Source organism: Haplochromis burtoni, unplaced genomic scaffold (assembly GCF_018398535.1).
Source record: "Haplochromis burtoni strain Fernald_Lab_line unplaced genomic scaffold, NCSU_Asbu1 Contig_81, whole genome shotgun sequence".
Lineage (NCBI taxonomy): Eukaryota > Metazoa > Chordata > Actinopteri > Cichliformes > Cichlidae > Haplochromis > Haplochromis burtoni.
In genome coordinates this window covers 73,908-100,483 of record NW_024582442.1, presented here as the reverse complement: position 1 = coordinate 100,483, position 26,576 = coordinate 73,908, and the positions used below count along the sequence as shown (strand labels likewise).

At 41.2% G+C, this 26,576-nt stretch overlaps 1 protein-coding gene across 7 annotated transcripts in view; it reads right to left on the bottom strand.

Moving 5' to 3' along the window:
* Positions 1 to 25,995, bottom strand: part of sun1b (Sad1 and UNC84 domain containing 1b) — a 28,251-nt gene extending 2,256 nt beyond the window's left edge. The window contains exons 1-20 of one of the 7 annotated variants that reach the window (XM_042222193.1): positions 22,776 to 24,566; positions 20,313 to 20,410; positions 9,964 to 10,173; positions 8,944 to 9,191; positions 7,518 to 7,790; positions 7,253 to 7,387; positions 6,704 to 6,832; positions 5,963 to 6,046; positions 5,169 to 5,279; positions 4,901 to 5,020; positions 4,705 to 4,798; positions 3,919 to 3,977; positions 3,215 to 3,405; positions 2,831 to 3,106; positions 2,642 to 2,734; positions 2,185 to 2,276; positions 1,937 to 2,081; positions 1,510 to 1,824; positions 1,278 to 1,362; positions 52 to 167 (exon numbers count right to left, since the gene is read on the bottom strand). In XM_042222193.1, the coding sequence (XP_042078127.1) occupies positions 52 to 167; positions 1,278 to 1,362; positions 1,510 to 1,824; positions 1,937 to 2,081; positions 2,185 to 2,276; positions 2,642 to 2,734; positions 2,831 to 3,106; positions 3,215 to 3,405; positions 3,919 to 3,977; positions 4,705 to 4,798; positions 4,901 to 5,020; positions 5,169 to 5,279; positions 5,963 to 6,046; positions 6,704 to 6,832; positions 7,253 to 7,387; positions 7,518 to 7,790; positions 8,944 to 9,191; positions 9,964 to 10,173; positions 20,313 to 20,389 (2,853 nt within the window). In that variant the 5' untranslated portion in view covers positions 20,390 to 20,410; positions 22,776 to 24,566. The other 6 variants (XM_042222192.1, XM_042222195.1, XM_042222194.1 and 3 more) reach the window with 6 other exon arrangements.
* Between the last annotated feature and the right edge of the window lie 581 nt (positions 25,996 to 26,576).

The window sequence follows — 26,576 nt, the reverse complement described above, 5'->3', positions numbered from 1 at the left end:
CTGGTTATATTTGGTGCAACGCAACTTTATTCAGCTCATGGCGAGGCTCACCTGAATGACAACACGTGGAGACTGGGAGAAGTACCAGAGTGGCAGGCCAAACAGACTCATGAGGGCCGTCTTGGTTTCATAGGTCTCAGAGCAGCGGGTACTGAGGATGCTGCCACCTTAAACACACACACACACACACACACACACACACACACACACACACACACACACACACACACACACACACACACACACACACACACGCAAAACACACACACACAAACACACACACACACACACACAACACACACACACACACACACACACACAAAATCAGAAATTAACTAAACCGGAAGTTTTCGTTCTAAAGTCCACAAAAAAATCATTAATATTAAAATACACCAAATTCAGACAGCGTGGAGCTTATTGCAATAAAAATTTTACTTTTAAAAAAATGTCTTGCTACTTTGCTTTAAGGCAAACTAGTGGTGGCGGTAACAATTATTTCAGACATGTCTGAGCTCATTTATGGAACTGATCACAACTTAATATACTGGCATGTTGCAATCCTGGGTAAAAAAAAAAAAAAGGAGATGCCAGTCATGCACATTAAGGAGGCAATGTGTGGCGAGACAACAGGATGAATTTATTGCAGCAATCACCAGCAAACTGTGATGCTCTCTGCAAACTAGTTGCCCGGGGGAACTCTCCAACCACTGATGTTACGTGAACTTTAAATCTTTGCACAGTGTGAGAGCACTATAGTTAAAGTAGAGGACTGCGACTCAGTCATGGCGATACCGCTTTTAACAGTTAGAACATCAACACAACACCAGGACTGCTTTTACTGATCGCCATTACTTCTATGCAACTAGAGCATTACAATTAAATAATGTGCATTTTTCTTCTATGAAAGTGTTACAATGTTTCAGTGCACACACATGCTGAAGTCACCGGCCCATATAGGTCAACACTCTGCTTAGTGGCACATTTCACAATGGAGATTGTGGCATTAATACCCTGGTGTCCTTGAGCTTGCTAATGCCTGCACTCGTATTGCATAAGAGACGTGTTGCAATTGAATATAATGTGATTTATGCAGCATTCAGATTTTACAGTGTACTTTACCTTGCAACCTAAAGTTTTTATAAGAGTAGTCATGTACCAAACATCAGTTTGTTGATACATTACTGCACAGACCTGAGTTATGTAATAACCAGCCTGATGAGCCGCACTGGCTTAGCTACTGACTTGTGTAAAGGATGGAAAGATTTCCTCCTTCTTACCTCCAGACTCCAGGGCATAGTCCACCTGGCCTGTCCGATCCTGGGAGTAGAGCTTCAGAGCATTCTGCACAATCAGCTTCACTTGCTAATAAGAAGCAGAGATAAAAATGACATGTGAGCCTAAAAAAACAAAACAAAAAAAACATTGAAAAGTAACAGTCTTCAAGACTGAGCTCAACTAGGATTATGTAAATGCAACTGATGATGCTGATGGTAAGTGTGCACACATTACCTCTTCTGTCAGTCCCTCGGCAGCAGAAGTGTGCCGGACAGTTCCGGTTACTGTCTGAACAATGCTCTTGGCTTTGGACTCAGCCTCAACCACCGTCTGGGTCCTGCTGACCTCCAGCTGCTGGGATATGTTTCTCAGGATGCTAAGCTCCAGTGAGGCCAGAGAAGCCTGCAGGTCAGGTGTGCTCACGTAGCGCTGGGACAGCCAGTGGATCAGAGACTCGGGCACCTCGCCCTGCTCCTCTCCGGAAGCACCAACACCAAAGAACAGAGCCTGCAACTCCTTACGCAGCTGAGAGGACACCTGGGCTGATATCTGGGAGCGGGACGGGGACAATTTTAAAAACTCATACAAGAGGATTCACAGAACAAGCAGGCTAAGCTTTTATTGTCTTACAAAGCCAAACAAAAGTCAATATTTGACTTACAGTGTCTTGCAGCGTGTCCAGCTGCTCACACCTGCCCTTGCATCCTGCAACGCCCTGCAGGTCCTGTCTGATTTTACTCAGCTCTACCTCAAGTCTCTGTACTTCTGTTAGCAGAGCGTCATGGTCCTCCTGCTTCACGCCCACACTGATCGGGAGACAGAAACTCAAAATGTAAACCGCACAAACAACAAAATAAAGGGAAAAAAGTGGACTGTAAGGTTTATTTATTCTCCTTTTTTTTCTTGTACCTCACAGGAGCCGTGTCTGCAGCTGAAGTGACAGCTTCTTTCTCTCTTTTCTTCTTCTCATGTTCATACTGCTGCTGCTTCTGCTGCACCTCCTGTCGCACACATATAAAACAGTTATGGAAGCAGTGAAGAAAATATAAAAACAGGAGGATTCGGTTAGCATATTTAAAAAACTGCAAGTGACAAGATGCATACTGGATACTATTTTTTCAAGGAGGACATGTGATTTTGTCCTGTTGGCTTTCACAGTGAGAAAGTGCAAGTTTAAATATTTCACGTTGCACCACTGTTCCCTTTATACAGACTTAACACCAGGGCTGCATTCTTACCAGCTCGGCTGTCTACCCCATTTTTCCAACACTATACAAATATTATAGTATTTTAACTGTTTGGCACTTAGTGTTTAATGCTCTTTTATAAGTTCTCAGTGGCAAAGCAGCAAACCTGCAGTACATACCTCAGTCTTGGCAGACAGAGCTTTGAGCAGTAACTCTAAATCAGCCAGTCGTGCTGCCTGACTCTCTTGCTGTTGTTTTTGCAGCTCTGCACCCTGCAAAAAAATAAAATGAAAAAATGTAACTCTTGTAACTTTGTTCTTGAGCTTTCAGCACTAACTTGCGTTTTTGGCACTGTGTCATCCACCTACCTGTGCTCTCTGTGTGTTCTCCTGCTCCAGCTCTCCTCGCAGCACACCGATTCTCTGGTCCAGCAAGGAGGCCACCCACAGTCCTAGGCTGTCCCTGTCAGTCTGCGTATGGAGCTGCTCCCTTAGGGTGCTGTAGAGACCCAAAATGTTATCATGGCGCTGCTCCTGCTTCTGGTTACCCTGCTGGACTCGCTCCCAAAGCAGGGCTAGCTGACGCTCGACGCGTTCAAGACGCTCCATGTCCACACTGGAGACTGCCACAGGGGGAAGGACTGGCTGAGGAGGGAAATAAATCAATGAACATCATGTAAAAAAAATAAAATCAATCAGTGATTATAATCATGTTGTAGTGACATGTGTATATATATATTCATTCTCCCTTACCGATACTTGTGAGACTGGGGTGGCTGGGGTCTGCTCCATGGGAGCCTCTGGTGCAGGGCCAGGTACAGAAGCAGGAACTGGTACCAAGTTTGACAAGAAGGTGAAGGGTGACGCAGGACGCCACTCTGTTAGGTTTATGGCTGGCAGGTAGGCAAACAGGGCAGCAGTGGACGGACCCCACAACCACAAAGCTGCACACAAATCACAGATAACACTGTTAAATCTTATTCAACACACTGATATGAGCCTAAACCCTACAGAGTCAACATATTAACATTGTGGATACAAAACAGTCTAAATTGTGGGTCATGTGTATGATACAAGGCATGAGATATTTGAATATTCACATTTATAAGTGAAGCTGCAAGACTACAGTGTCTAAATATTTCCTTCCCTCATTTACAGAAGCAGCAGTAAGCAAGCCCATTGTGATGACAATGTAAGGGCTAAGCCATGTACACTAAGGAGTATTTCAGCAAGTAAACAAAGGATTAATAAAATGTGTTTGTGATTTACCGTTATGTGAGTAGAGCTTGTGTGAGCAGAGCTCAACCACAGCACAGCCCTGAAAAGGCTGACCTGAATCTGCTACTTGATTTGTCCCACACTCTGGGGATGCGTGCTGGTTATAACATCTACCGCCACACGATCACTTTTTCTATATGTGCTCGCTAAATAGGTTAGATATTTGATAAGGCACTCACCAAGGAGGAGCAAAAGGGGCAAAAGCAACAACAGGAGCTTCCAGAGTTTGGGAAGGCATCTGAAACACAGAACGTACATACATCAGAGCAACGCACAACTGACAGGAGGACATGTGGCATGAATGCAAAATCCCTGGGTAATAACTCAAAATGTTCTCACAGCTCAGGAAATGTGGCTTTATGAGAACTGCAAATGTCTTACTCAGTGCAGTCACTACTGCTTGAAGATTATGAGCTGTGGTCACTCGATGGGAGTGAAAATAACAACATAATAACCTAACTTGGCTTTAGAGAGTTCATAGAGTTTGTTAACAGAACTTCCAGCACTTTCAATTAGATATGCAACGTGTATCTGCACTGCTGAGGAAAGCCTAGGATAAAGCTGTCACATGCTTAATTGCTAGTGGAGGTCAGACCTGATCGTACTCACTATAATGATTCTCAGTTGAGCCTGACAGCTCTTTGTTTGACCAAACTGTGTACACAGCAGTTGCAGGGCATCATTAGCATTTATCTGGTGTCTTGTTTCTGGCTGCATGATGAAAGTCCAGTGTTTACTCTCTTTTAACAGCGTGTTTGGCCTCTACTACCTCCTGATGAAAATAAGTTCACCTTTAGCAGCTAAAATGCAGGAATCCATCCCATTATATTATTGCACAGTTTTATCTTGGAAAAATCAAATGTGGATATTTTAGTATTTTGAAAGCTGTTCAACAGATTAAATGTTGAACTCTCTTCTATTCCTTGCGAGATTCTGAAAGACAGCTGAGGAAGGACGACTCTTACCGGGTTAGAAAGAAGACGTTGAGCAGAGACATGAGAGACACCAGCTGGTACCATCCTGTTGCAAGAAACCACAGAAGTCCTTTGCCTGCCTTCACTGTTGAGAAAGAAAAATACAAAACACACAGAATGAGAGGGCAAGAAAGAAGTAGAGGATGAACATTTCTAAAAAGATGAAATAAAAACAAGAGCTACTGACCTGGAGCCGCCAGGAGCATCCAGAACAGTGAGAGCATCCTTTGTGCTGCCGTCCCTACACCTGAACCTAAAGCTTTGCCTGCTCTCATCACACAGTAACCTGGCTGGAGGAGGCAGTGACCTGCAAAACAGGGTAAAAGAGGGAAATGTTTAATTCACTAAACTCAGCTAAAGCAATAAACTGATCGAGCTGCAACTGAACGATCAAAACATACATGTTCCTGTAAATTTATACGGTGTGATCAACAATAAGAGAAGTGCTGGTTAACCTGCATAAACTAGGACGCTCCACAGTGCCCCCGCCAGTCGGCGGGACCTAGACGACTGTTTGAGGAGGACGGTGTGTGTCTCAGAGACCTGCTTCCCTTTACAGTCATCACCTGTGTAAGCCCAAATGATGGACAGCAGGCACGCAGAATGAACAGAAAAAAAGCATGTGTGAATGAAATCATACAAAAAAAAAAAAAATAAGAAACGCAGTCGGGCAAATTATCAAAGCAAAGCAAATTAAAATAAAGAAAATGAAAAACAAATTATATTATAATTTTTTAAAAAGCCATGAGCATGCATATTCTATATAACTCTGCAATGCATGAGATGCTGCACCATGCAAAGCTGCGTTTCCTGACTTAAAGGTCGTCTCTAATTATTTAAGAATTTATTCAGACTCAGAAGAACAACTGAAAATGGTATTTGTCATATTTGTTTCTTTTATTCTTAATTTTAAAGACCATTGTGAAATCCAGCAGCTACTTCACCTATTACTAGTCTAAAACAAGATGCTTTTCAACCAGTAATTTGCTTTATTTCTTGGATCATGGTCAGTCGTGTGACGTTTTTGTGTAAACTGATGGCTCGACATTAGTCTGAGGCACACATTTAAGACAAAGAAACATCTGCAGGTCACGTCGGTCAACGGGCTTCAGACCAGCTAAATCAGTTCACACAACCTTTGCTCGCTGATCTAGACACAGGTCACGCATATCATTAACTCTGTCAATCATGCTACGTGTGAGAAAATGAGCACATGCATGTGTGTGAGTGTGTGTGAGTGCCTGCTTACACAGGGAGCCATTGAGATTAAGATGTGACGCATCTTCAGTAACCAGATCCTTCACATTCATGCTTCCACAGTAGCTCGAGTGAGCTGCAATATACACACAGGGCATGTATTAGCAATATTATCAGTTGTGTGAGAAAGTTCTGATGAAAAGGAAGGCGGAGTGTGAGGATGGCAAAATGCACGCCACTAATGTGACGATGAGGAGTCCTCGTGAAGGAAATGAAGAGCAGTAGATAGAAGAGTGAGGAGAAAACACATGTAGTGAAAAGGTCACAGTTGATAAAGTTCTGCAGCTGTGAAAAAAAACAGCTTAGATCAGCAGCAGAGTTGGAAATAAATTTTTTTTGCTAATTAAAACTTTTGATTGCACATTGATAAAGTGGCTGGAGTCAAAGAGCCTTGTTAGTTCTGCTTGACCAGCCACATACTCGACACTTGACAATCAGGCGATGGTTGTTTTGATTTTAATTTTGTGTTTAGTTTACTTCCTCCTTCAGAAACAGAAGCCAAAAGTGTGAAAGTGAAGGTTGAGACATAAACACATGAGGAAGAGATTCTTGAACGTCAAAAAATCTCCATTTGAGGCGCCTTTCTCCTTAAACAAACAAAACAGTAAGAGCTGAAGAAGGAAGGAAGTGATAAAAAAGAAATTATAACAGGAAAGTTTATTAACACAAGAGCAGGTGAAGATGTCAGGAGCTGCGACCTTTAACCTTTGCCCTTAGTAGTAACAGTGGGTACCTTGTCCTTCATATCCATTAGCCCCGTGGCCCATCATCCTGTGGAGAGTGGTCTGCTTTAATAGCCACAGTTGGGATAAACTTGAGGACGCCGCTTGTCTCACCGAGTCCGAAAACGATGTCAAGGCACCTGGTGACACACCGGTCCGCATTCTTAGTGTTAGTCAAAAATGCACACACTCAACAAAAAGCTACAGATAAATATTGGTGATAAGACGAGGAAGAAGTGACATTAATGATAGAGGAGTTTCCCCAAAGATGCACTCGGATAAAAACAAAACAGGAAGCTATGGAAAGAGTCCAGCAAGAGGAAAAGGTAATAAGGTTACACATGAAACACAAAGAGAGTGAGACAGAGTGATGGTGACAGGGCTGCTGAGGTAGAAATCACGAGGTTTCAAATTAGCTGCACACATCTCTAAAAGCTCCTGGAGTCAGTTCTCTCTCAAGATCACCAAGAGTCTCACTCTGAGCGGCTCAGGAAGTTGGGACAAACGATGAGAGAGGAAAATGTGGAAATGACGGGAAAAGAATGTCTCTTTTTGTGTACCTTTTCCTGTTTGGCTCTTGGCCCTTGAACCCAGCCAGACCACACTGTTGAAGAGCACAGTGACTAAGGACACTATGGGGGCCAAGGCTTGTTTGCTGTAGCGTATACACGTGTTAGACATGGAAGCCAGGACACCTGTAGAGAAACACCACTACTGATTACATTCTCATCATTTCACAACTTAGTGAAAACATGCATTTAACCTCCCAGCTCAGTTATCCAAGCAATAAAAACAATGGCTGCATTTAAGTACGACATTTCTCACCCGTCTTGTTCCTTCGACTCCTGTCTCTGCTGTAAATACTGGTGAAAGGTGATGATGTTGACGAGAGGGCATCGGTGGAAGGTTCGGCAGCTTGAAATGTTGACGACGATGATGACGATAATAATGACGATGCGGACTGTGTGACAAAGGAGTCCGTCTTCTGAGAGTGTACAGAGCAGTCTCTGCAAATGTAGCCATTGGAGAGCGCGGCGTGGGACTTTGACGTACTGGCATCGCCGTTGACACTTGATAAACTGTGGCTGGGAGTCTGCCCTGCAGGAGGAGAGCGTGTTCACATGTTTATGAATCATTCATTAACAAACACAAAGGAAACCATTAAACTACTAGCTACATTTTCTTTTCCTGGTGTTAAAGTAGTTGACTGCACACAGCAACATTAAAAACCTACTGTAGCAGAATAAGGATTAAGATCTTTTACTCTCTCTTGCAAGATTGCATAAATCTGCAGTAAGTGTGCTGGAGTACACTGCTGTTAAGATACATTTTTTGGTATGGAGTTCTGGAAAAGTCCTCTTAAAACAAAAAACAGGGCTCTCCAGATTACAGGCTTTTGCGCCCCTCAGACTCAGTGATAGTCAACAGTGAATATCTGAAGCTTCCGCGAGCATTAATGATAATGTCTGAAAGTGATTTTACGTCAGATGTTTGAGTGGAAATGATCAGTCAGAGAGAAAGTTAGAAGCAACAGAATGTCTCCTGTTATTCTCTCGCACAGTAAGCGGCCTCCATCTGGCTGCTTTAGCTCGCTGAACGATAGAAAGGGAGTTAGAAATGTGCCTCACTCTGTGAGAGACGTTTTTGTAGAAAAATGAAATTTGAAACGATACCATCCACAGATCTGTGTGCAGCTGCTTTTGAGGGAGTTTCAGAGGATCTCAGGTGCCCACGTGGAGCAGGTAAACATGTTCACATTCAAAAATAAAACTGATACTCAAATGTCTGAATTAAGTAAAAAAAATTAATTTAAAAAAACAAACAAAAACCCTGCAATTACCCAAACATAAATATTTGTTTTATATATTCTGATTTGTGTTGTAATAACATCTTTTACTTGACTGAACATTTTGCTTTACCATTACTCCGCCTCATTTTCTCAACCAACTCAGCAGTTTCACTTCATCCTGTCGTACCTCCACTCCTGAGCAATTATTCTGGGTATGCAAGATTATCTAATATAGGGTCAACAAAGATCAGTTACCCAAGATAAGCCTTAAATTCTTTTTGATAGAGTCTTTAGGACCTAAAAAAAATAACATCTGTCACTTTATTTTTTCAGAGAGGAAGTTCAGTTGTATATTCTGCCCTGTGGAATCAAATTAAAATGCTTAATTAAAGGAGATTTTTCAGAAGTATTCTCTTTCACGATTGAGCCTTTATTGTTATGTAGCTATTTATTCCAACTTACCCCAGTGTCCATCCACATAAGTTGTTGTTGTGGTGGTAGTGACAGTGCGTTGCCTCAGATGGGGCTGCTCAACGATGGCTGTGATCTGAGCGGCATCAGACGCTGTGCTGCTTTGCTGCAAGCTGCTGCTGCTGTTAATGGGGGTATTACCAGCTGAGAAGGTGAGGGTTTTCCTTGGTGTGGCGGCCTGGCTCAGGGATAAAGACAGGGAGTTGGAACTGGACTGTTGCTTTCTGCTCCGCAGCGTCCTGTGTTAGCAGAGAGGGGAAACAGAGCTGTGAGTTTGGTAATTGGATGGGAATAAAGAAAACCCGCAACTGAGCTGTGGTTTCTTTTTACAGACATGCAGTCAAAAAGTGCTGCAGAACAAAATAAAACTATAAATACCCAGCAATAATCACAAGAGACATACAATAGAAAATTAAAACACAGCAAACAGCAATACAAAACTGCATTAGAAAACAAATTAAATACAGATAAGAAAAATTACGTGATAAGAAAAGTCCACAGAATCAGCTTAATGTAGATGGAGTGGCAGACTATTCTGAAGCTAAGCCATGAGACACAAATCAGTCTGTGTTGGTATTCAGAATGACCAAACGTAAATAAACAACATAAATAAATCCACGATCGCCACGCTCAAGAGGTGTGTGTTCGTCTTGTAATCGGAAGGTTGCCGGTTCGAGCCCCGGCTCGGACAGTCTCGGTCATTGTGTCCTTGGGCAAGACACTTCCCCTACCGCCTACTGGTGTTGGCCAGAGGGGCCGATGGCGCGATATGGCAGCCTCGCCTTCTGTCAGTCTGCCCCAGGGCAGCTGTGGCTACAACTGTAGTTTGCCTTCACCAGTGTGTGAATGTGAGAGTGAATGAATAGTGGTATTGTAAAGCGCTTTAGGGTCTGAAAAGCGCTATATAAATGCAATCCATTATTATTATTATTATTATTAAAATTCTTCTTTTACTCTTTGGTTAGTTAAATGTTAGAGTCAAAGAGGAAAAGTGCCCATTGCTGGTCTCACCGTGTCTCTCTCCTGGTGCTGGTGTTGGTGTAGCTGCTGCTGCTGCTGCTGCTGTGGTGGTTCTGGGAGTAATCAGCCAGGTTCTCGTTTCCATAGTGACTGGCACTGGTCTGGAGACGCAGGCTCCGTCGTGACATCCTGGGCGACTCGTACACAGGAGCTATCTGGTGCTCTTTCTCAAACTCTAACGCTGCTGTTGAATAGCTGGAGCTGAGAGTGAGAGCGGACAGAGAAAAGCAGGAAGAACAGAAAGAGCGGGAATGTTAGAAAATTGGGAAGGAAAACAAAACTGTTCTGTGAAAGAAGGCACTGCATGACAGTTAATTACAAAGAGGGCGTTTCTTTTATCCACTGCATGGGAATCCTTTTGGAGACAAACAAGCCTCGAGAGTGCCTTTATGCTTCAAATCAATACTGAATGGGGATATCCTGCCTTTTTACTCATGTCTGTCCCTCAGTTAGTCAACTTAGAGACACTTTTTTAAAAAACAAAAAACAAACCCAGTCCTTTTTACAGAGCTGTGATGCTTTTGTTCCCTGCAACTGGCAGAGCTCCTGACAGGAAGTGACTCACTCACCACGGAGAGAGAAATATAAGAACAGGCACAGAGTGTCTCTGAAAGTAAAATTAGACAAACAAACCCAGTAAACATCCAAAGTATGCGAGAAGGCTAAACACGAGACTCTTACTCCCCTCCCTGTAAAACCAACTGAAAGTCAGAACACACTATGAATGTTGTTTGCCGTGCTTCGCTGTGACTCACAGGGCCACACCCACCTGGAAGAGTAGGAACTGAGCCAGGACAACATTCAAACAACTGCAGACTACACTGGAACACTATGGAACTTGCTAATGCCTCTGGGCTGGTGCGAAAAGAAAATGCCTTAAAGTACAACTGTTCCATCTTTCTCTGTAATAGTAGAGGCACTAATGCTTTACAAGCACCACAAACATGACTGTAGGGTCTGAATGACTCATCAAGGAACTCGATTATAACAAAACCCTCAGTGCAAAGTTTTTGCTACATCTAAAGAAGCGCTGGTGTACTGGACTGGACTCATTTCAAGGCTTTAATAACAATATTTTTAAAATTTGCATTAACATAAAATATTGTACTTGTGATTATTTGTTTAGGCATTTAAAAAATGTTTCCTTCTAAAAAAAATCTCATTTTAATATGACACATATGAAATGAAAGGTTTTTTTTGACAGAATGTACAGTATTCAAAAGGTGTCTCTTTTAAATATTTATTATATTTAAATATTAATATTTATTATTGCTTATTATTGCCTATTAATGAGACATTTAATTGATGAAATAATCAATTAAATATTTGATTACAGCACGATCTGTAAAGTCTGTCCACAAGTGGGGAGGGTGGAGCTCTGGACTGAGCCTTTCAATGGAGGACGGGGAATAAACTTCCTGTTACACTTCAACAAGGAAACTCTGTAAATGTGTAAACACGAGTTTTATGGCCTGTCCATATCTCTTGCAGAGCACACGCGGCATACGATTTCAGAGGAGATTGACCGAGCCAGCAGTATGTGCATGCATTTGTGCACGTTTATATCTTGCGCAGGTTGCTCTGTGTCCCTCCCTCGGTCTCTAAAACCCAGAGGATTACACACTCCCACTGAGAGCCAATTAAGTGCTTTCGTCCTCACTCTACCTCCCGCCTGCTGATCCAACTGGCCCTTCTTTGAACACATGACCACCGGGGCAGTATCCTGCTGATCTGAAATTAACCTATCTTCTAATGCAAAGCATATACACAGGATTGGTAGCAAGGAGAGGTTTCTGTAAAACACCAAAAATTTAAAAAAAATGTTACAAATCTTTCAAAGCAAATTAGGTTTTAAAATGCTATAATGAGCACTGTCATTAGTGCACTAATTAGTAGGAGGCAAGAGTAAAATTTGAGTAAAATCCAAACTAGAATCAAAAGTTGGAAACATTTTTGTCTCAAATCATTGTCCACTTATGCCTACAGCACTGATATCCCTGAATAAGCATCTGTGCTGTGAAAATGACCAAACAACGGACGCAACAGAGCTTCAGTCGAGACTATAAGGACTCTGCTGGACACTGTCTAAACAAAGGCCTGAGAAAATAGTGCGTACCGTAACACAGGTAGGCTAAATATCAAAATAACAATCAGTTTTCCATCACACCTGCACCTCTTTTTATCTTATTCAAATTTTAAATTTAAATATTGGGAAACAGCTGCGTGGCAGTCGAGCATTTGCCTTTCCAAATCAACTGCAAGTCCCAAACTCTGACAATTCTCTTTTTTAAAGTGATCCAAAAATGACCGAAAGGAGTTAATCCAGTGATTCCGGTCCACAGCGAGAATGTCTCAATGCCACACTTCAACAGCTGCAACATGGAGTGGATAAAATGTAATAACTGTTGCTTCCAGGTTACATTCTTATCAAAACACAACTTCATTCCTATTTATACAAGAACTCACGCACACACAGAAGTGTGTTTTTCATACCAAAGCATAATGATTCAGGTTTGATTAGTAACGTTTTTGTGGGGTGTGGAAGCAAGTGTTACAGGGCAGATCAGGGTGTGTGCACGAGGAAACTGTCTGCATAGCCTACAGCCAGGTAGAAGTTTCCTAATAACCTTCTGTTCTACCTGGAAACCCCATGTGGGCATATTTTAACAGAACAAACACCATTTGGGTTTTTATAAAAACAAAGCTTTTACCTCCAAACAGAGCTGGTTACCACCCCCTCCTTTAGCAAATTTAAAAAAAGTTTAAAAACAAGCGATTCGTTTCATCGGGTATCCAAATTCATCCATGTGCCGCTCTCTCCCAGGCGGCTTCCACGGCCCACATCCGTGACAAAAATAGAGATGGACACAGCAAAGAAGACAAAGATGAAGAGCCATGCAGTACATTACAGAGAGAAGACACTTCCATCCTGACATTCAGCTTCCTGGAATCTCTCCTTACATAAGACTAAAGCTTTATCTTCCCACACTCAGTGGGCGCAGCCAAACTTTCTTACAGCGCACAACTGCACATCCAATCTGATCAGACTGGAATCTACATTTAACCAGCTTAAGTTTGCCTTGTTGTTACTTTGGACATTTGTTATGCAGTCGAGCTGTTTATATTTGTTATAGATTACTAAAGCTCAGCCTTCAATCAAGTAAAAATCACAAAATATATATTTTATGTCATGACATTCATTCATCCGGGTGTAAATGTAGCTGAGTGAGTCTGTTTACTATGCATGATCAGTGCAAGGAACTTACAGCTCATACAGGAAGCATTCGTCCATGGGACGAAAGACAGGTCTCCACTGATCCCACTTAATAAAATAATCAACTGAAACAGAAAACCAATTGTTTTTTTTAGGGTTTTTGTTTTCTTTTATGACAGTGCAGAAATCGCAGAAGCTGCCAAAATAACTCAGGAAATTGTCACTTCTGGTTTCATCTTCATCTATCCAGTGATAGATGATCCCGCCACACCAACAGAAAAAAAGTTACTCCTGTGACATCACCACAGGTGAGTCTACTCCCCCAGTGCTAGAATTTGTTTCCCATCTCTAAATAGCCTCCCACATGAAGCCTGCTTTGCGTAGTGTATGCAAAAGTATGAAATCTCATCATACAAAATACAAAAGGAGACACTTTGTTGACACCAAGCAAATAAAATGAGCATATCCATTCAGTTATTGTAAAAATAATAATTCTGAATACTGGAATGAATACATAAAGTCATTTTTGTGATCAAGCATCATGCATTCACATACAGCAAGTAAATGTCTGTAAGTAAATGTGGCCATCTTCACTACTAAAGAAGTTATGAGGGCTCAGAAATGCTGGCAGCAAATAAAAAATGACATAAATAAAACCCCAAAACATATAAACCCATTAAAAGCCCCATGTTCTCCAAGGGCCTTTAATCTGGAAAATATTGATACCATCAAAGTCAAATTTTGCATGGTTTCATTAAAAACACTAAAAACACTAAACACTAAAAAAAAGATCAGCTGGGAGGCACTAATTAGTTTTTTCCCTTCGTTTTTCATTAACCTTGTTTAAAGTCCAGCAATGAATGATTTAGCCCACCTTGTTTAAGGGACATATGTGAACAGATGTAAGCTAAGGGCTAAAAGTTGTATTATACTGTAACGTTTGTCTAGTTCCTTTATCACTTTTTAACTTCTTTATAGTTTTTATGAGCCTTTATAGGAACGGTTAGCTTGTAAGACATTAAAACTATAAAAATATAACAGTTGTAGTTTTTTAAAAGTAAAAGAAAAATGTCATTTTTACCAATGGCATTCAGACCTCAAAGACATCTCAGTTTCATCTGCAGGAGAAAATGTGAACACAGCATAAAAGAGATCAAAGCAATTGTGATAAGTGCAGAAAAAAAACAGTTAAACACAGCAGGAAGTCAGCTGAAGTCTGCTGCAATATGTCCAGTTAGTAAGAACCCTGCCCCATGATGGCTACCATTTGCACCCTCTGTCTAACACTAACACACACACACACACACACACAAATCTTCAACAGAGGTTATAAAAACCATTTGGGTTGTAAATCTCAGTGTGGAAACCACAGTTGTGGCTGCAATGCTTTGTCAAAAGCTTGCCAGGAGGTTTATACACTAACACACACGCACATGCGCACACATACAATAATAAGAGGGGCATGCTGACCTGATTTAAACTTTCAGAAAAATGAAAAATCCTAGTTAAAGTCGTCCAAACAAATATTTTGTTAGTTGCCCAGTGCACACCTGAATGTCTTAAGTACTGTCCTACCACGTAAAAGAACCATTTACATAGAACATCACTTTCAAAAGGAAAAAGGTGGATTCAGACATCAGATTTTCTAATTGAATTTGTCCAATTTCCATCCGCAATCTCATAAATCAAAATTTCTTTGGCTGGCACTTTAATCTAATCACAGCTAAACATTACATCCCTTGTAAACAACACAAAATGTATTATATGTAGAGCTGGGCGATAGAACGATAACGATATGTATCGCGATATAACTTTTACTCGATAGAGAAATTAAGCTATCGCGATAGACCTCGCCGCTCTTGTCCTCTTAAAAAAAAAAAAAAAAAGGTCAGCCAATCCAAATTAAGTAGCGCAGAGCCGAACCAATCACAGCCGCAGCGTCACGTCGCGTGAAAGCCGCACGTGTGTTTGTTTGGGAAGCAGCCAGCGGGTAATGGAGCCAGCGCATAATGGAGGAAATGAGTGTGCCGACTAGAAAAATCAACCGAGCGTGACCGAAGAGAAAACAGATGATGGTTCCAACGCCGGAGAGATTGTCGAACGGAAGAGCCATAGAAGTTCCGTAGTGTGAAGGTATTTCGGCTATTTCAAGTCTGACAAAAAACAGAGTAGCGTGCACTGTAAATTGTGCCGAAAGCAAGTCTGGAAATACAATAAACTGGTGCATGCGTCACACTGTGCGCCACGTTATTGTTTCGGTGAAATGAATTTCTACAATACTGTTAATTCTACTCTCTGCAGTGTTTAAATGCTTACATATACACACAGTTACTGTCCCTCCACACATACGACTCGGTTCTGCTTCTATGCCCCAGCTTTGTTTACTTTTTCCCACCGAGGCTTCTAGACTTCTGATTGGCCAACATTTCTGCACGGTTAGGAATCTAGCGCCACCTGCTGCTTTGGCATGTTCATAGCAGCGTTTTCCTTCATTTCTGCCTTTATGTGTGGACGGGATTATTTTTTAAAACGAAAACGGAAAATCTCCGTTTTCAAAAATACCCGTGTACGTGTGGACGTAGCCTCAGTCTCTGACTGGAAGCGCTAATTCGTCATTCGGCTTTTGTCAGACTAAAGTAACTGTTAAAACTGTTTGAAAAGCTCAGCTATACAACAAGGAGAGATTGAGAATTTCCTTTTAGTTCTCAGTTTATTTGATATTGACAAAAGTTAGTCAGTTTTGTCTGTTCTTCTGTAAAACAAACTAAGATTTATTTTTAGAATTAATATTTTGTTTCTAAGTGGAATTGACAATTTAGTCTGTTTCGTTTGTTCTATTTTGAAACTTAAACGCTTTAGCGGCTGCCTTTTGTGTAGTTTGCAATATTTGCCTTTATTTATCTGAAAAAGTCTCATGTTCCTTAAGTACATCTACCCTGTTGAACTTATTATGGGAAATAAATATTTAAATAAAAACAAGCTGCTGATTATTTCACATTTTACTTGTGAGCAACGGCACATTTAAATCTTACAAATATAGTTATTTGGCTTATATCGTGATAGATATCGTTATCGCCTGAAATGAAAAAAACATATCGTGATATGAAAAAAATCTCATATCGCCCAGCTCTAGTTATATAGGAATGCTGCAAGCCCAAGAAAATTGAACCTACTGCAAGTTCTACTACTGAATGTTCATGGGTTATTAGATTGGTGCCAACAGCAAACTATTTTAGAGACTTGGGATGCAGTTATTTGGCTGACGCTCGTTTCTATTTCGTTTCCATTATTCAAATCTCCTCCCTGTGATATTACAGGATTGTGTTGATTGTGTTTAAATTGTATTCCCCTCAGTTTTTTCAGTTGGAAATTCAGTTGTGCGAGCCTTCGAAAGTCTGTGGGGAAAATATGAAATCAGAGCACAATTGTAGCCCCCTCTGTCTTCCTGTTTTGTTCAACTGAGCCCTTTAAGTGCCAAGGCCTATAGTTACCAGAATCCAGGATCTGAGAGTCTTCAAATTTCCATCCAAATATGTTTGGGTGGGTTGGATTTGGCACTGAGATTAGGATCATTTGAGCCCACCCACAGACAGTACCTCCCTCTGCCCTGCTGTGTGGTGTCCTTTTCCTATCCGTGCTATAGCACCACAGTGTGCCAATTTATGTTGCTGTTGCTGCCACGGAGACCGTCCTAAACAAATCTCTGGCTGGAGAGAGAGAGACTCATCAGAAGCAGAAGCTAGATATTTACCACGTCCACAGACAGATGCTGTGATGCAAAAACACAATACAGGCCAGAAACAGAAGTGCTTCTTTTATGCAGAATCAAATTCATCACGCACTTAAGATTTAAGGTTCAAATTTCTACTTTTATTCGTTTAAAGAAACAGAAATGTTTGGATAACACTCACAAGAAAAGAGGAAAGCTAACTCTTAAACTCTTAAAAATCCAGCTGCTGTCATTTACTTGGCACTTGTGCAGCAGTGCATGTAGTAAAAAAAAAAAAAAGAAAAAAAAAAAAGACCACATGTCAAAACAACTGCAGCAGCACGGTGAGCAACAACTGTCCAGCTTACTCTCAGTGCACTCAGCCCCACCCTATTCATGTTGTATTCCTGAACCTGGTCTTGCAGAGCATGACTAGCAGGCACAAATCTGATGAGAAAATGTGCTTTGTATGCTCTTGCAGATTTATGTTTGCATCAATTTGCTTAACCAAATTAATAATAATAAGAAAAATCTGCTTAAATCTGTATTAAAAAAAATGTTTCCATGGCTAGAAGGCTGAGTTTCTATCTGTTATTGTCACATTTATTTATTTATTTTTCATCGCTTATGTGTAGCTAATGTTTGCAGATAGCACTATATAGTATCAGAGTACTCAATCAAGCCTGCTGCTTACGGTTTACACACTTCAACCATCACTTGATGGAGAAAAAGCCCCCAAACAGAAGCCCCAGCCCTACTGACCTACTTCCACTTCTATAAAATATGGAGGGTCTCTAAGAGTCAACACTTACAAACACACCTGCTTTCAGTGCATTTTTCTGGAGGTGGTGCAACTAAATTCTCAGTCACAGCCTGTAAAGTGCAATTGTTCTTGTTTGCCATTTATCAAGTCAAAAGGCTAAAAAATGTGCAAAAACAATCTATGATGTTAAACCTTCAAGCTTAGAATATGCAGTTATCTGAAAAGGCTTCAGAAATAACAAAGAGGACTGAGTCTACATCACTATTCCTGGGCTAATCACATAAATATCACCCAACTCTAAACAATATTTCAAGAGAAGACATAACACAAAGTCTGTGGTGTTTTGTACTTCAGCCTTGTTCACACATGCAAAAGTTGTTTTTTTAAGCTTACCTTTATCTTTTTCCCTCTTCTCAACAGTTTTAGGACACTGAATACGGACCTTTTAAAAAGTCCTTCAGCTGTGGTTTTGGTTTGCTGTGTCACTCCTAACAGCATGCTCTAAGCTTCAATTGTATTTTTGCATTTTTATATGGGTGGAGGGTTTTTCTGTTTGTTTTTTGAACAAATGTTTGTTTACATTTTTTAATATTGATGACAGCAGGAAAACCCTGGTTAAACTCTCCAGGAAGTTGATTCTGATCATCTAAAACAGTGTCAAAAAGAATGGAACCAATTTTCTGAGGTATCATAATCAGGATTACGGAGCATGAATCAAAGTATCCTGATTTAGAACATAAAAGAAAAGACTATTGAGAAGTCTCTTTTTACTGGACTGAGGCTCACTCTACATTGTAGCAGCTGTGTAGGCACTGGGGAATTCCCCAACTTAAACCTTGTCTGGTGATAAATTAGATTTACACGAGCATTTCTCTCATTGGGAGCACATACAGTATTACTCAGACTGGTGGGTCCATGTTGTAACAGTCCCTCCCTGGTAAGAGGGAAGCCCCTTCCTCTAGCACTATCAACTGCTACAAAACTTGTCTCTGCTCTTTTGAGTTTTGACAACAGATGGGCCAACGGTTTCTGTCACCTGACCCTGTCCCTCTCTGTGCTACTCTCTTGCATTCACTGTAGACCATGCACACTCACACACACACACACACACACACACACACTGAACACACGAGGGGCTATTTGCAAGCGCCAACATTTAGTGCCTCTGAGCTGCAGTAGACACAGGCTAATAAAAACAACAGATCAGTCAACTAGCTAGTCAAGCAGCATAAACTGTTCGCCTAATCCTGAGATCACGGGCACGGCTTTGACTGGGAGGTTCATTAATAGCTCCCCAGCTGACTGCATTCAAAGGAACATGATTAGCGTGTTTGAGCCCTTCAAGTCTACCTTGCAGACTTGGGTGAGGAGTCGAACAAGCTTTTGTACATTCTTCTTATTTGGCCTCAGTCTAGAGACTGTGACTCATGAGACTTATTACTAGGAAAGGATTTCACACAACTTGAAAAGACACCCTGTGTGCCACAATCCTGACCTGAAATCTGAAGAATGTTAATATTTTGTCATTTTCATTATAATACAGCATCAGAGACTACTTGCTACTCTAAAAGCTTAACGTAAAAAACATCTAGTCAGCCAACTACCACTGTCCATAAATATCAATCCCACCTGCTGACACATCAAATACATAATGAAAACAACACAACTTAGTGTGACACACATTTACTGAAGCTGCTGTTGACTTTGTCTTGCTGGCTGGGAAAGAGCACATGGATCTGCTTAGTGCACTTCTCACCATGTGATTTGCATTTCTGCAAGAGAAGCTGTAAACCAAATGAGGGGTCTTTGTTCGAACTTGACTTTTTACAAGACTCTCTCATACTCTCATATTCAATTGAGAAGCTCCTAAAAGTCATGCAATCACTCTCCCATTGCCTAAAGCGAGGAAAGGCACAATGAAGTTACAATTTCTTGCTCTGCAAATGCTCCTCTGTTCTGAAAGCAATGAGTCGTAGATTCCTCCACATACCTTACTGATGTAATGTCAACCACGCCCAAGCCAGGATGACTGACAAGAAACAAGGTGTGGAAGAGGACCATGATGGGAGAGGCTGGTGTTACATGCATGCACACGTATGGACAGCATCCTCTCCGACAATAAATTCAAAACACCACGACTTCTTCTCTTTTCTTCTAAAAATCATTGAAAAGTTTTAAACTGCCACGCTGATTTTGCAATATAGCGAAAAGTGCGTACAGACAAGACAATATATTTCTGCGCAAGGCTTCTCAACTGCTCACCAAGCACGAAATGCACAACTGAACTGTGAGGCTGACTCATCAAAACCACAACCAGATGATATTTTTACAGCCACAGATTTACTAAAACCTCAAGTTCAAGAGCAGAAATGTACTGAGGAGCAAATACACTTAACAATCTCATGCTGTTCTTATAAATGAAAGCATTTCTATTTTAAATGAAAAGCAAATCATGTGCATATTCTCAACTTTCAAACAGCTGAGGGACAGATGGATATTTTCAGTAAGGAAATAAAATGGGATAAAATGCAAGTCATAACCAAGTAGACAGAAAAATTATTACATGAGAATTAGAGTTGCTGTGGGCCTGAATGTTTGATGCTGCAGCGAGAGTACCGCAGCGAGTCTACGGCAGCGCAGCGCTGAGGTCTCACCTGAGAGAGTAAGTATAGCCGGTGTTCTCTGGAGCACACTGTGGTGGCGTGTATGTGTGCAGCTGGGAAAAATCCATGTTCAGACTTCTTTGTTTAGACTGCAAGAGTTAGGATTCAAGGCAAAGGACTATTTTAGCCAAGGACAACAAGAACAGACCAACTTCACAGACACACACAACAAAATGCAAAACGCTTTGTTCAGTTTGTCTCTGGCAGAAATGATGAGCTCGGGTTGCGCCACAGCTTAACTGCATTTCGAGTACAGATTCAGAACTGCATCTACATTTTATAAAATAACACAGCACTAGCAAATTTCCTGCCTCTTCCCAAATCAATTCAAGCTCCATTCACTGGGCTGTTCTCCAAGAAAACACAACCGCCAGTAAGTGCTGTGCTGCACAGCCATGTGCGGGCAAGACCCTAATGAGAGCTGCTGGACATTCCTTTTCCTCTGGAATACAACAATACTACTGTGTTTCTGCCTGTGGTTGCGAGTTGGCCAACCTCTTCCTCCATGCTGGCTCACGCTGGTAGATGACAGAAGCTACGGACACCAGTGAAGCTGTAGCGAATGACTCGTCTCTTCTCCTCCGGACACAAAGAAAACAAGCAGCTGATCGAAAAGGCTGGTAGAGACAGGCCAAAGAATGACGATCCTCTTCCCCTTTGTAATAGGAGGACTCCTCACCAGCACAGCTACAGCTACAGTGAGCACTTGAGTAAGCTGAGTATTATGAAACCCAGTAAAACACAAAGGGGTGGGGCTGATTTATAAGGCAATGGGCGGGAAGTCTAAAGCCAAACGGCTGGTCTTCTTAGTGAAACCTGCATTGTGTGAACTGCTGAACAAATACTTCGTTCCACATGCTCACAGTTAAAAGTTTCTCAGGTTAACCAAGGTAAGATTAATGCATTCCAACACAGCAGTTCTGCAAATATTCCTACTTTGGTGAACAGTTTGAAGAGTTGTGTATTGTTGCGAGCATGTCAGTATTAAAGTGGACCCAATGTGTCCGTAGCTTAGATTTGCATTATCATGCAGAATTCAAATACTGGGCTGTGATGAAAAGCTGCAGTCCATCCACGGCCTGAAACAAGCCATCTTAGCTCCATTTTTAAGCCTGCTTTCCGTCAACGGCCTCACACTTGCATACGAAAGGTATGACTGGCAAGTGGGTGGGACTGCTGAGTGTCCCTGATTGCTGTAGTAGGGATATGCACTCTAAATTATATCATACAGAGCCAAGGGTAGAAAAAGCTGCCTGCAACAGAGCATTTAAGCAAGCTGAAGAGTGAGATTTTGGCTCAAATGGATCACTTCCACGACCTCACCACACAAAGCTACAAGCAGAGTATAAGGTGGTAGACAATATTGCCTCAGGCAGCTTTAAATGAGATAACTGATGCAATAACAGTGTCCGATTGGAGGTTTCTGGCCACAACAGAGCAACTATTCTAGATGGCACTCTGTGCATGTGGCAGTCTGACTCAAACTTCTGTTCAACAACTCAAAGACAGAGCAGCAGAATAAAACAGATGGCCATTACTGAAAACCCAGCACCAAACTCTCAACACCATAATCTTAATCATGATTTCAAATCCACATCCAAGTCTCCAAGCTGAAAAGCGGGATAAAAGGAAACAAATTCCCAAAAGCCAAGGGGACTACTTAAATTCAGCCAGGATTAGTTTTGGGTTGTTGTTTTTTTTTCTTTCTTTCCTTTTTTGCAACATGTCAGCACTGCGCTGAATCATGACGCAGGCGCTGAATGTGGACACTCCGAAATTAAATAATAATCTCCCCTACGGTGCATTAATCCACCAAGAGACAAGCTGAACAGTAACAAGAGAAACCAGAGACACAAACACATGCAACACAGTGACACCTTTACACCTTTCCCACAGTACTATCGCACATCTCCCTTTTTATTTTTTTGCTGCCTCCTTTACGCAAACTGTGTGCGACGAACAGCGCAAACAGCTGAGTCCTGTGACTGCTCCAGCTACTGTCAAAACACAGTAATACACTAACACTGTTTACAGCACATGTGTACTCCTGTTGTAACTGTATTGCGCTCAGGCCCGATGACATATCAGCGCCGTTACATTCGTGCTAAATTTAGAAGCTGGATGTATTTAGACAGCGCCGTCACTGACTTACAGGCTTGTGCAACGACGCGCTAATCACACTGCTCATCGTGCAGGTCAACTTGAGATTTATCTGTAAAAACAACACGCATTTACTGATCACTACTAACCACTGAGAACGCGTCTAACGTTTGATACTGTCGCAGATGTAATAAAACGACCGTAGAAAATCAGGCCTAAAATTGCGCACACTGTCAAAACTGTTGGCAAAGGAGCGCAGCGAAGATCCGAATTTAAAAAAAAAATATGCAAACACACTGTCACTAAAAACAGTTTCTACATTAATATGATTTTCAAAGCAGCTGGTCAACTTGCCCGCGTTGTTAGGCTCCATTTATGCTGTTATTCTTTAAGAGCGTAATCCAAATGAGTAAGATCCACACAGTACTATCAGGGAACATGCGCAAACTTCTGCCAGCATCCCGACGCGCGGAACCCCCAAAAGGCTTATTTATGACTGCGGATCCACAAATCCTTCAACGCTATTTTCTCACAGAAATACGCCAAAGTTTACAAGTGGCGAGAGACTGCTGTGCTAGTGCACAACAAGCAGATTTCCAAAATGGCTTCCCGGGCGTAACAAAGCCAGAAGGATCGCTGCTGAGCTGATCCTCCCACTCCCAGACCATCCATTGTCGGCCAGAGCGCACACTTTAAATCTATTGGAGGAAAAGCGGCGTTGCAACGGCATCTGCTGAGCCACTGCTCGGTGTTCCGTGCACTGACGGAGATCACGCTTTTGTTTCAACTAGAAATCCCTGCATGACACCTGCCGCTTAAAGGAAGCTCGATCCATTCATGACAGCGCTGCTGAGGCTCTCTTTATAATAATTTTGTAATATGAAATATTAAATAAGAAAAATAAGACTCGCTCATTTTCACTGACCTCCATATAAGTTATTGTTTAACATTTTATTCCACCACTTGTATTTTTTGCTCCATGTGAAGGGTGAAAGAGTGGAGATGAGCAGGTGACAAAAAGGAGGGGGGAAATAGCCAATCCTGACGAGGCTGGTGAAGGAAGTGAGAAAATGCGGAGCTTAACGATTATATTTAAAAGCACCAGACTTTTGAGAAGCCCCATCTTTTTTTATGCACCATTAACAAACTTGTGAGGGAAAGGGAAACGCTGGCACTTGCTGCTGTGCTGTTACTACAAACCCTCTAAAGCAGGATTACACCAAAGTTATTAAGGTGTTTTTGTGCATTCAGTCATGTTGAAACAGCACAATGACTAATGCCAACACAAAAAAGTGTTAGTCTGTAAATGATTAAGTGCATAAAGTCACTGCTTATAACAGCCTGCATGTCTGCACGGGTTTTCTATTCAGGATATTTCACCCTGACTAAAAGAAAGAGTGTGTATGGTTGCATATCTGGAGTTGAATTTATCTAATCTATCTATCATTTACACAAACCAATACTATCAAGTGAAGGTCCACTGGTAGCTTGCCTCATAGGTGTAATAAAGACAGTGAGGAAATGCATGACACTTGTAGATGTATGGAAGCAAATAAACTCGTTAAAATACTCATAACTAAACAAAATAACCCAACCACCAGCTTGTAAAGCAAACCCCACACTTTCTACATGCAAAAATCAAAGATCAGCAATTTTTATTACTTTATTGAGCCTCATGAAGCTCAGTGCTTCACAAGTCTCATGCAGTAAAGAGTTAAAGTGAAAGGGTGTGGCTCATTTTAGGCACAAGAATAAGAGAAGTGAGAATATGGCAAGAAAACCTACAAACAAGTTGTAGGTTTTCAGAGACATAAGCTTCATCACTACCAATACAGTGACTCACACTGCCAAATCAAACAATCCACTTTTCAATCAAATCCGGATCATGAGTAATTACACTGCTAAGAACCTTGTTACCGTTTAATGTAGCATGCGGCAAAGAGAGGAAATAAAACACAGCCCAATTCACAGCAAAATGGAAAGGTTACTGTAAGGGGGATTCCTACAAAGAGTCAGGTTTGCACGATATATATTGTAGGTTCTCAATTTGTATAAGACAAATATCCCCAACCCAACCCCCCTTCAAAAAAAATGAACAGGTGCATATACAGTGGGGCAAAAAAGTATTTAGTCAGCCACCGATTGTGCAAGTTCCCCCACTTAAAATGATGACAGAGGTCAGTAATTTGCACCAGACAGGTGCGCATATTATATTTATTATATATATATATATATTATATATATATATTATATATTATATATACACACACACACAACCAACATTATAAGGGTTTTATATATATATAACCATTTATAATGTTTGTTAAATAAGTTTTACTCTTCTCAGAGTTGTTCAGATTCATACTGAGGATTTTGTGTTTCAACATGCCCTAGAATTATTATGTTCCTGTATGAAGCCACCAAAGTTTCCAATCATGTCCAACAGGAGTCTGGGTTAGATAAGAGAAACAGTAGACATAAAGCTAAATAATATACTGTGCAAAAAGAGGGGATTTTGCACAATAATCACTTTTACCTTTGATTTTTTAAAACTTAAACCTACCTGTATAATGCATGTTTTGGAAGCTAGTGGCACTTATCATTCAACATCATAGTCTTATCTCTGCAGACGATAAGCTGAAAGAGAAAGCTCCCACAGAGGCATATCAGACACCTAAAATCTCTATCCCATTCTGAACAGGCGTGCTTTAGAGAGGCACCATCTGCTGGACAGTCTGCTGCACAGCAACAGTGTATTCACCTTATGGGAGCTTTCGATACGATCTAATTGTAAGTTTTAGCGTCAAGGGCGACAAAAGGTGGGCTCAAGAACTAAAACTTGTAGAAAATGTGAGTGTGGAGGACCCATGAGCAAGTCAGAAGTGGTTGTCGTAAAATAAAAGGGGTTTGACAAAAAAAGAAAAGAAAAAAAAAGAAAACAAAGTCCGAGTGTGTGGCCACTTCCTACGAAAACGGAAGTGTACACTTGTCAAGTCTCTCGCTTCTTCACGTGGACCTTTTTGCTCTGCTAAAGGTTTGTGGAAGTGTTGGTTTAACTACGCCTGCGTGGAAAGCTCCTGATAATATGCAGTTGGTCTGTGTTCAGTTCACGGACCAACTGCCCACAATCACCATTGTGGAAAGAAAAGAAGAAGTTAGCCTCGCTTGTCCTGATGTGAGCCTCTATAATAGTCAGTCGTGCCCACAGGCGTCATTTACAGTGCATACATTATTTGTATTATTATTTTTCCTTTACGACTAAATATTTCCTACCAGTAAAATTCTCCACAACACAAAACACCAGATGGGTGCAACACGGAAGCAAGTTTAATACTAGAGATCATCTGTGTAGCTTCCCATGAGAGCTGAGAACAGCACGCCTAAAAGCAGCACACATCATTAGCAGGGCAGTGTACTCACATGCTGAGAGTGACTGCGGGTTACTGACGGTAAACTCGTGGATGGTCTATTCATGCAGCCGGCTTACAGCTTTCACAGTTGTACCTTCACATTCCCGAAAAGAGGACCCAGCTCTAACGTTCGCCTTTCCCGCACACGGTCACTTTTTCCGTTGCAGCACGCGCGTCACCACCGTCACTCCATATATGGTAAAAATGACCATATACGGGAGCCAGCTCGACCGCCCATTCAATGGACGGTTGAAAATAGCGTCACTTAGTGGCCACGTGCGTGGATAAGAAAGTTAAAGCTGTAACATTTGCCCTGTTTAGTTTAAAGGAATTCGCTTGTCAAGCAACTTACTGAGTATCTTATTAACTAAATCGGTGCTTAATACTAACTTTTTCAAGGTGAAGTGTTAGTGATACAGTTGCTTATTTAATCTAAACTGTACAACAGATAACATAAAAAAGGGGGACAGATTTTGGTCCATTAATTTTTATATTTACTTTTAAATACTGATGAACATTAATCCACAATCTCTCTCTGTGGTCTTCCTCGTTTCTAGCTCCATAGTCAACATCCTTTGTCCTGAATATATCAGATATATTAGTATATATCAGATCTGATATATGCTGATCAGATATATCACATATAGTATCTATCTATCTATCTATCTATCTATCTATCTATCTATCTATCTATCTATCTATCTATCTATCTATCTATCTATCTATCTATCTATCTATCTATCTA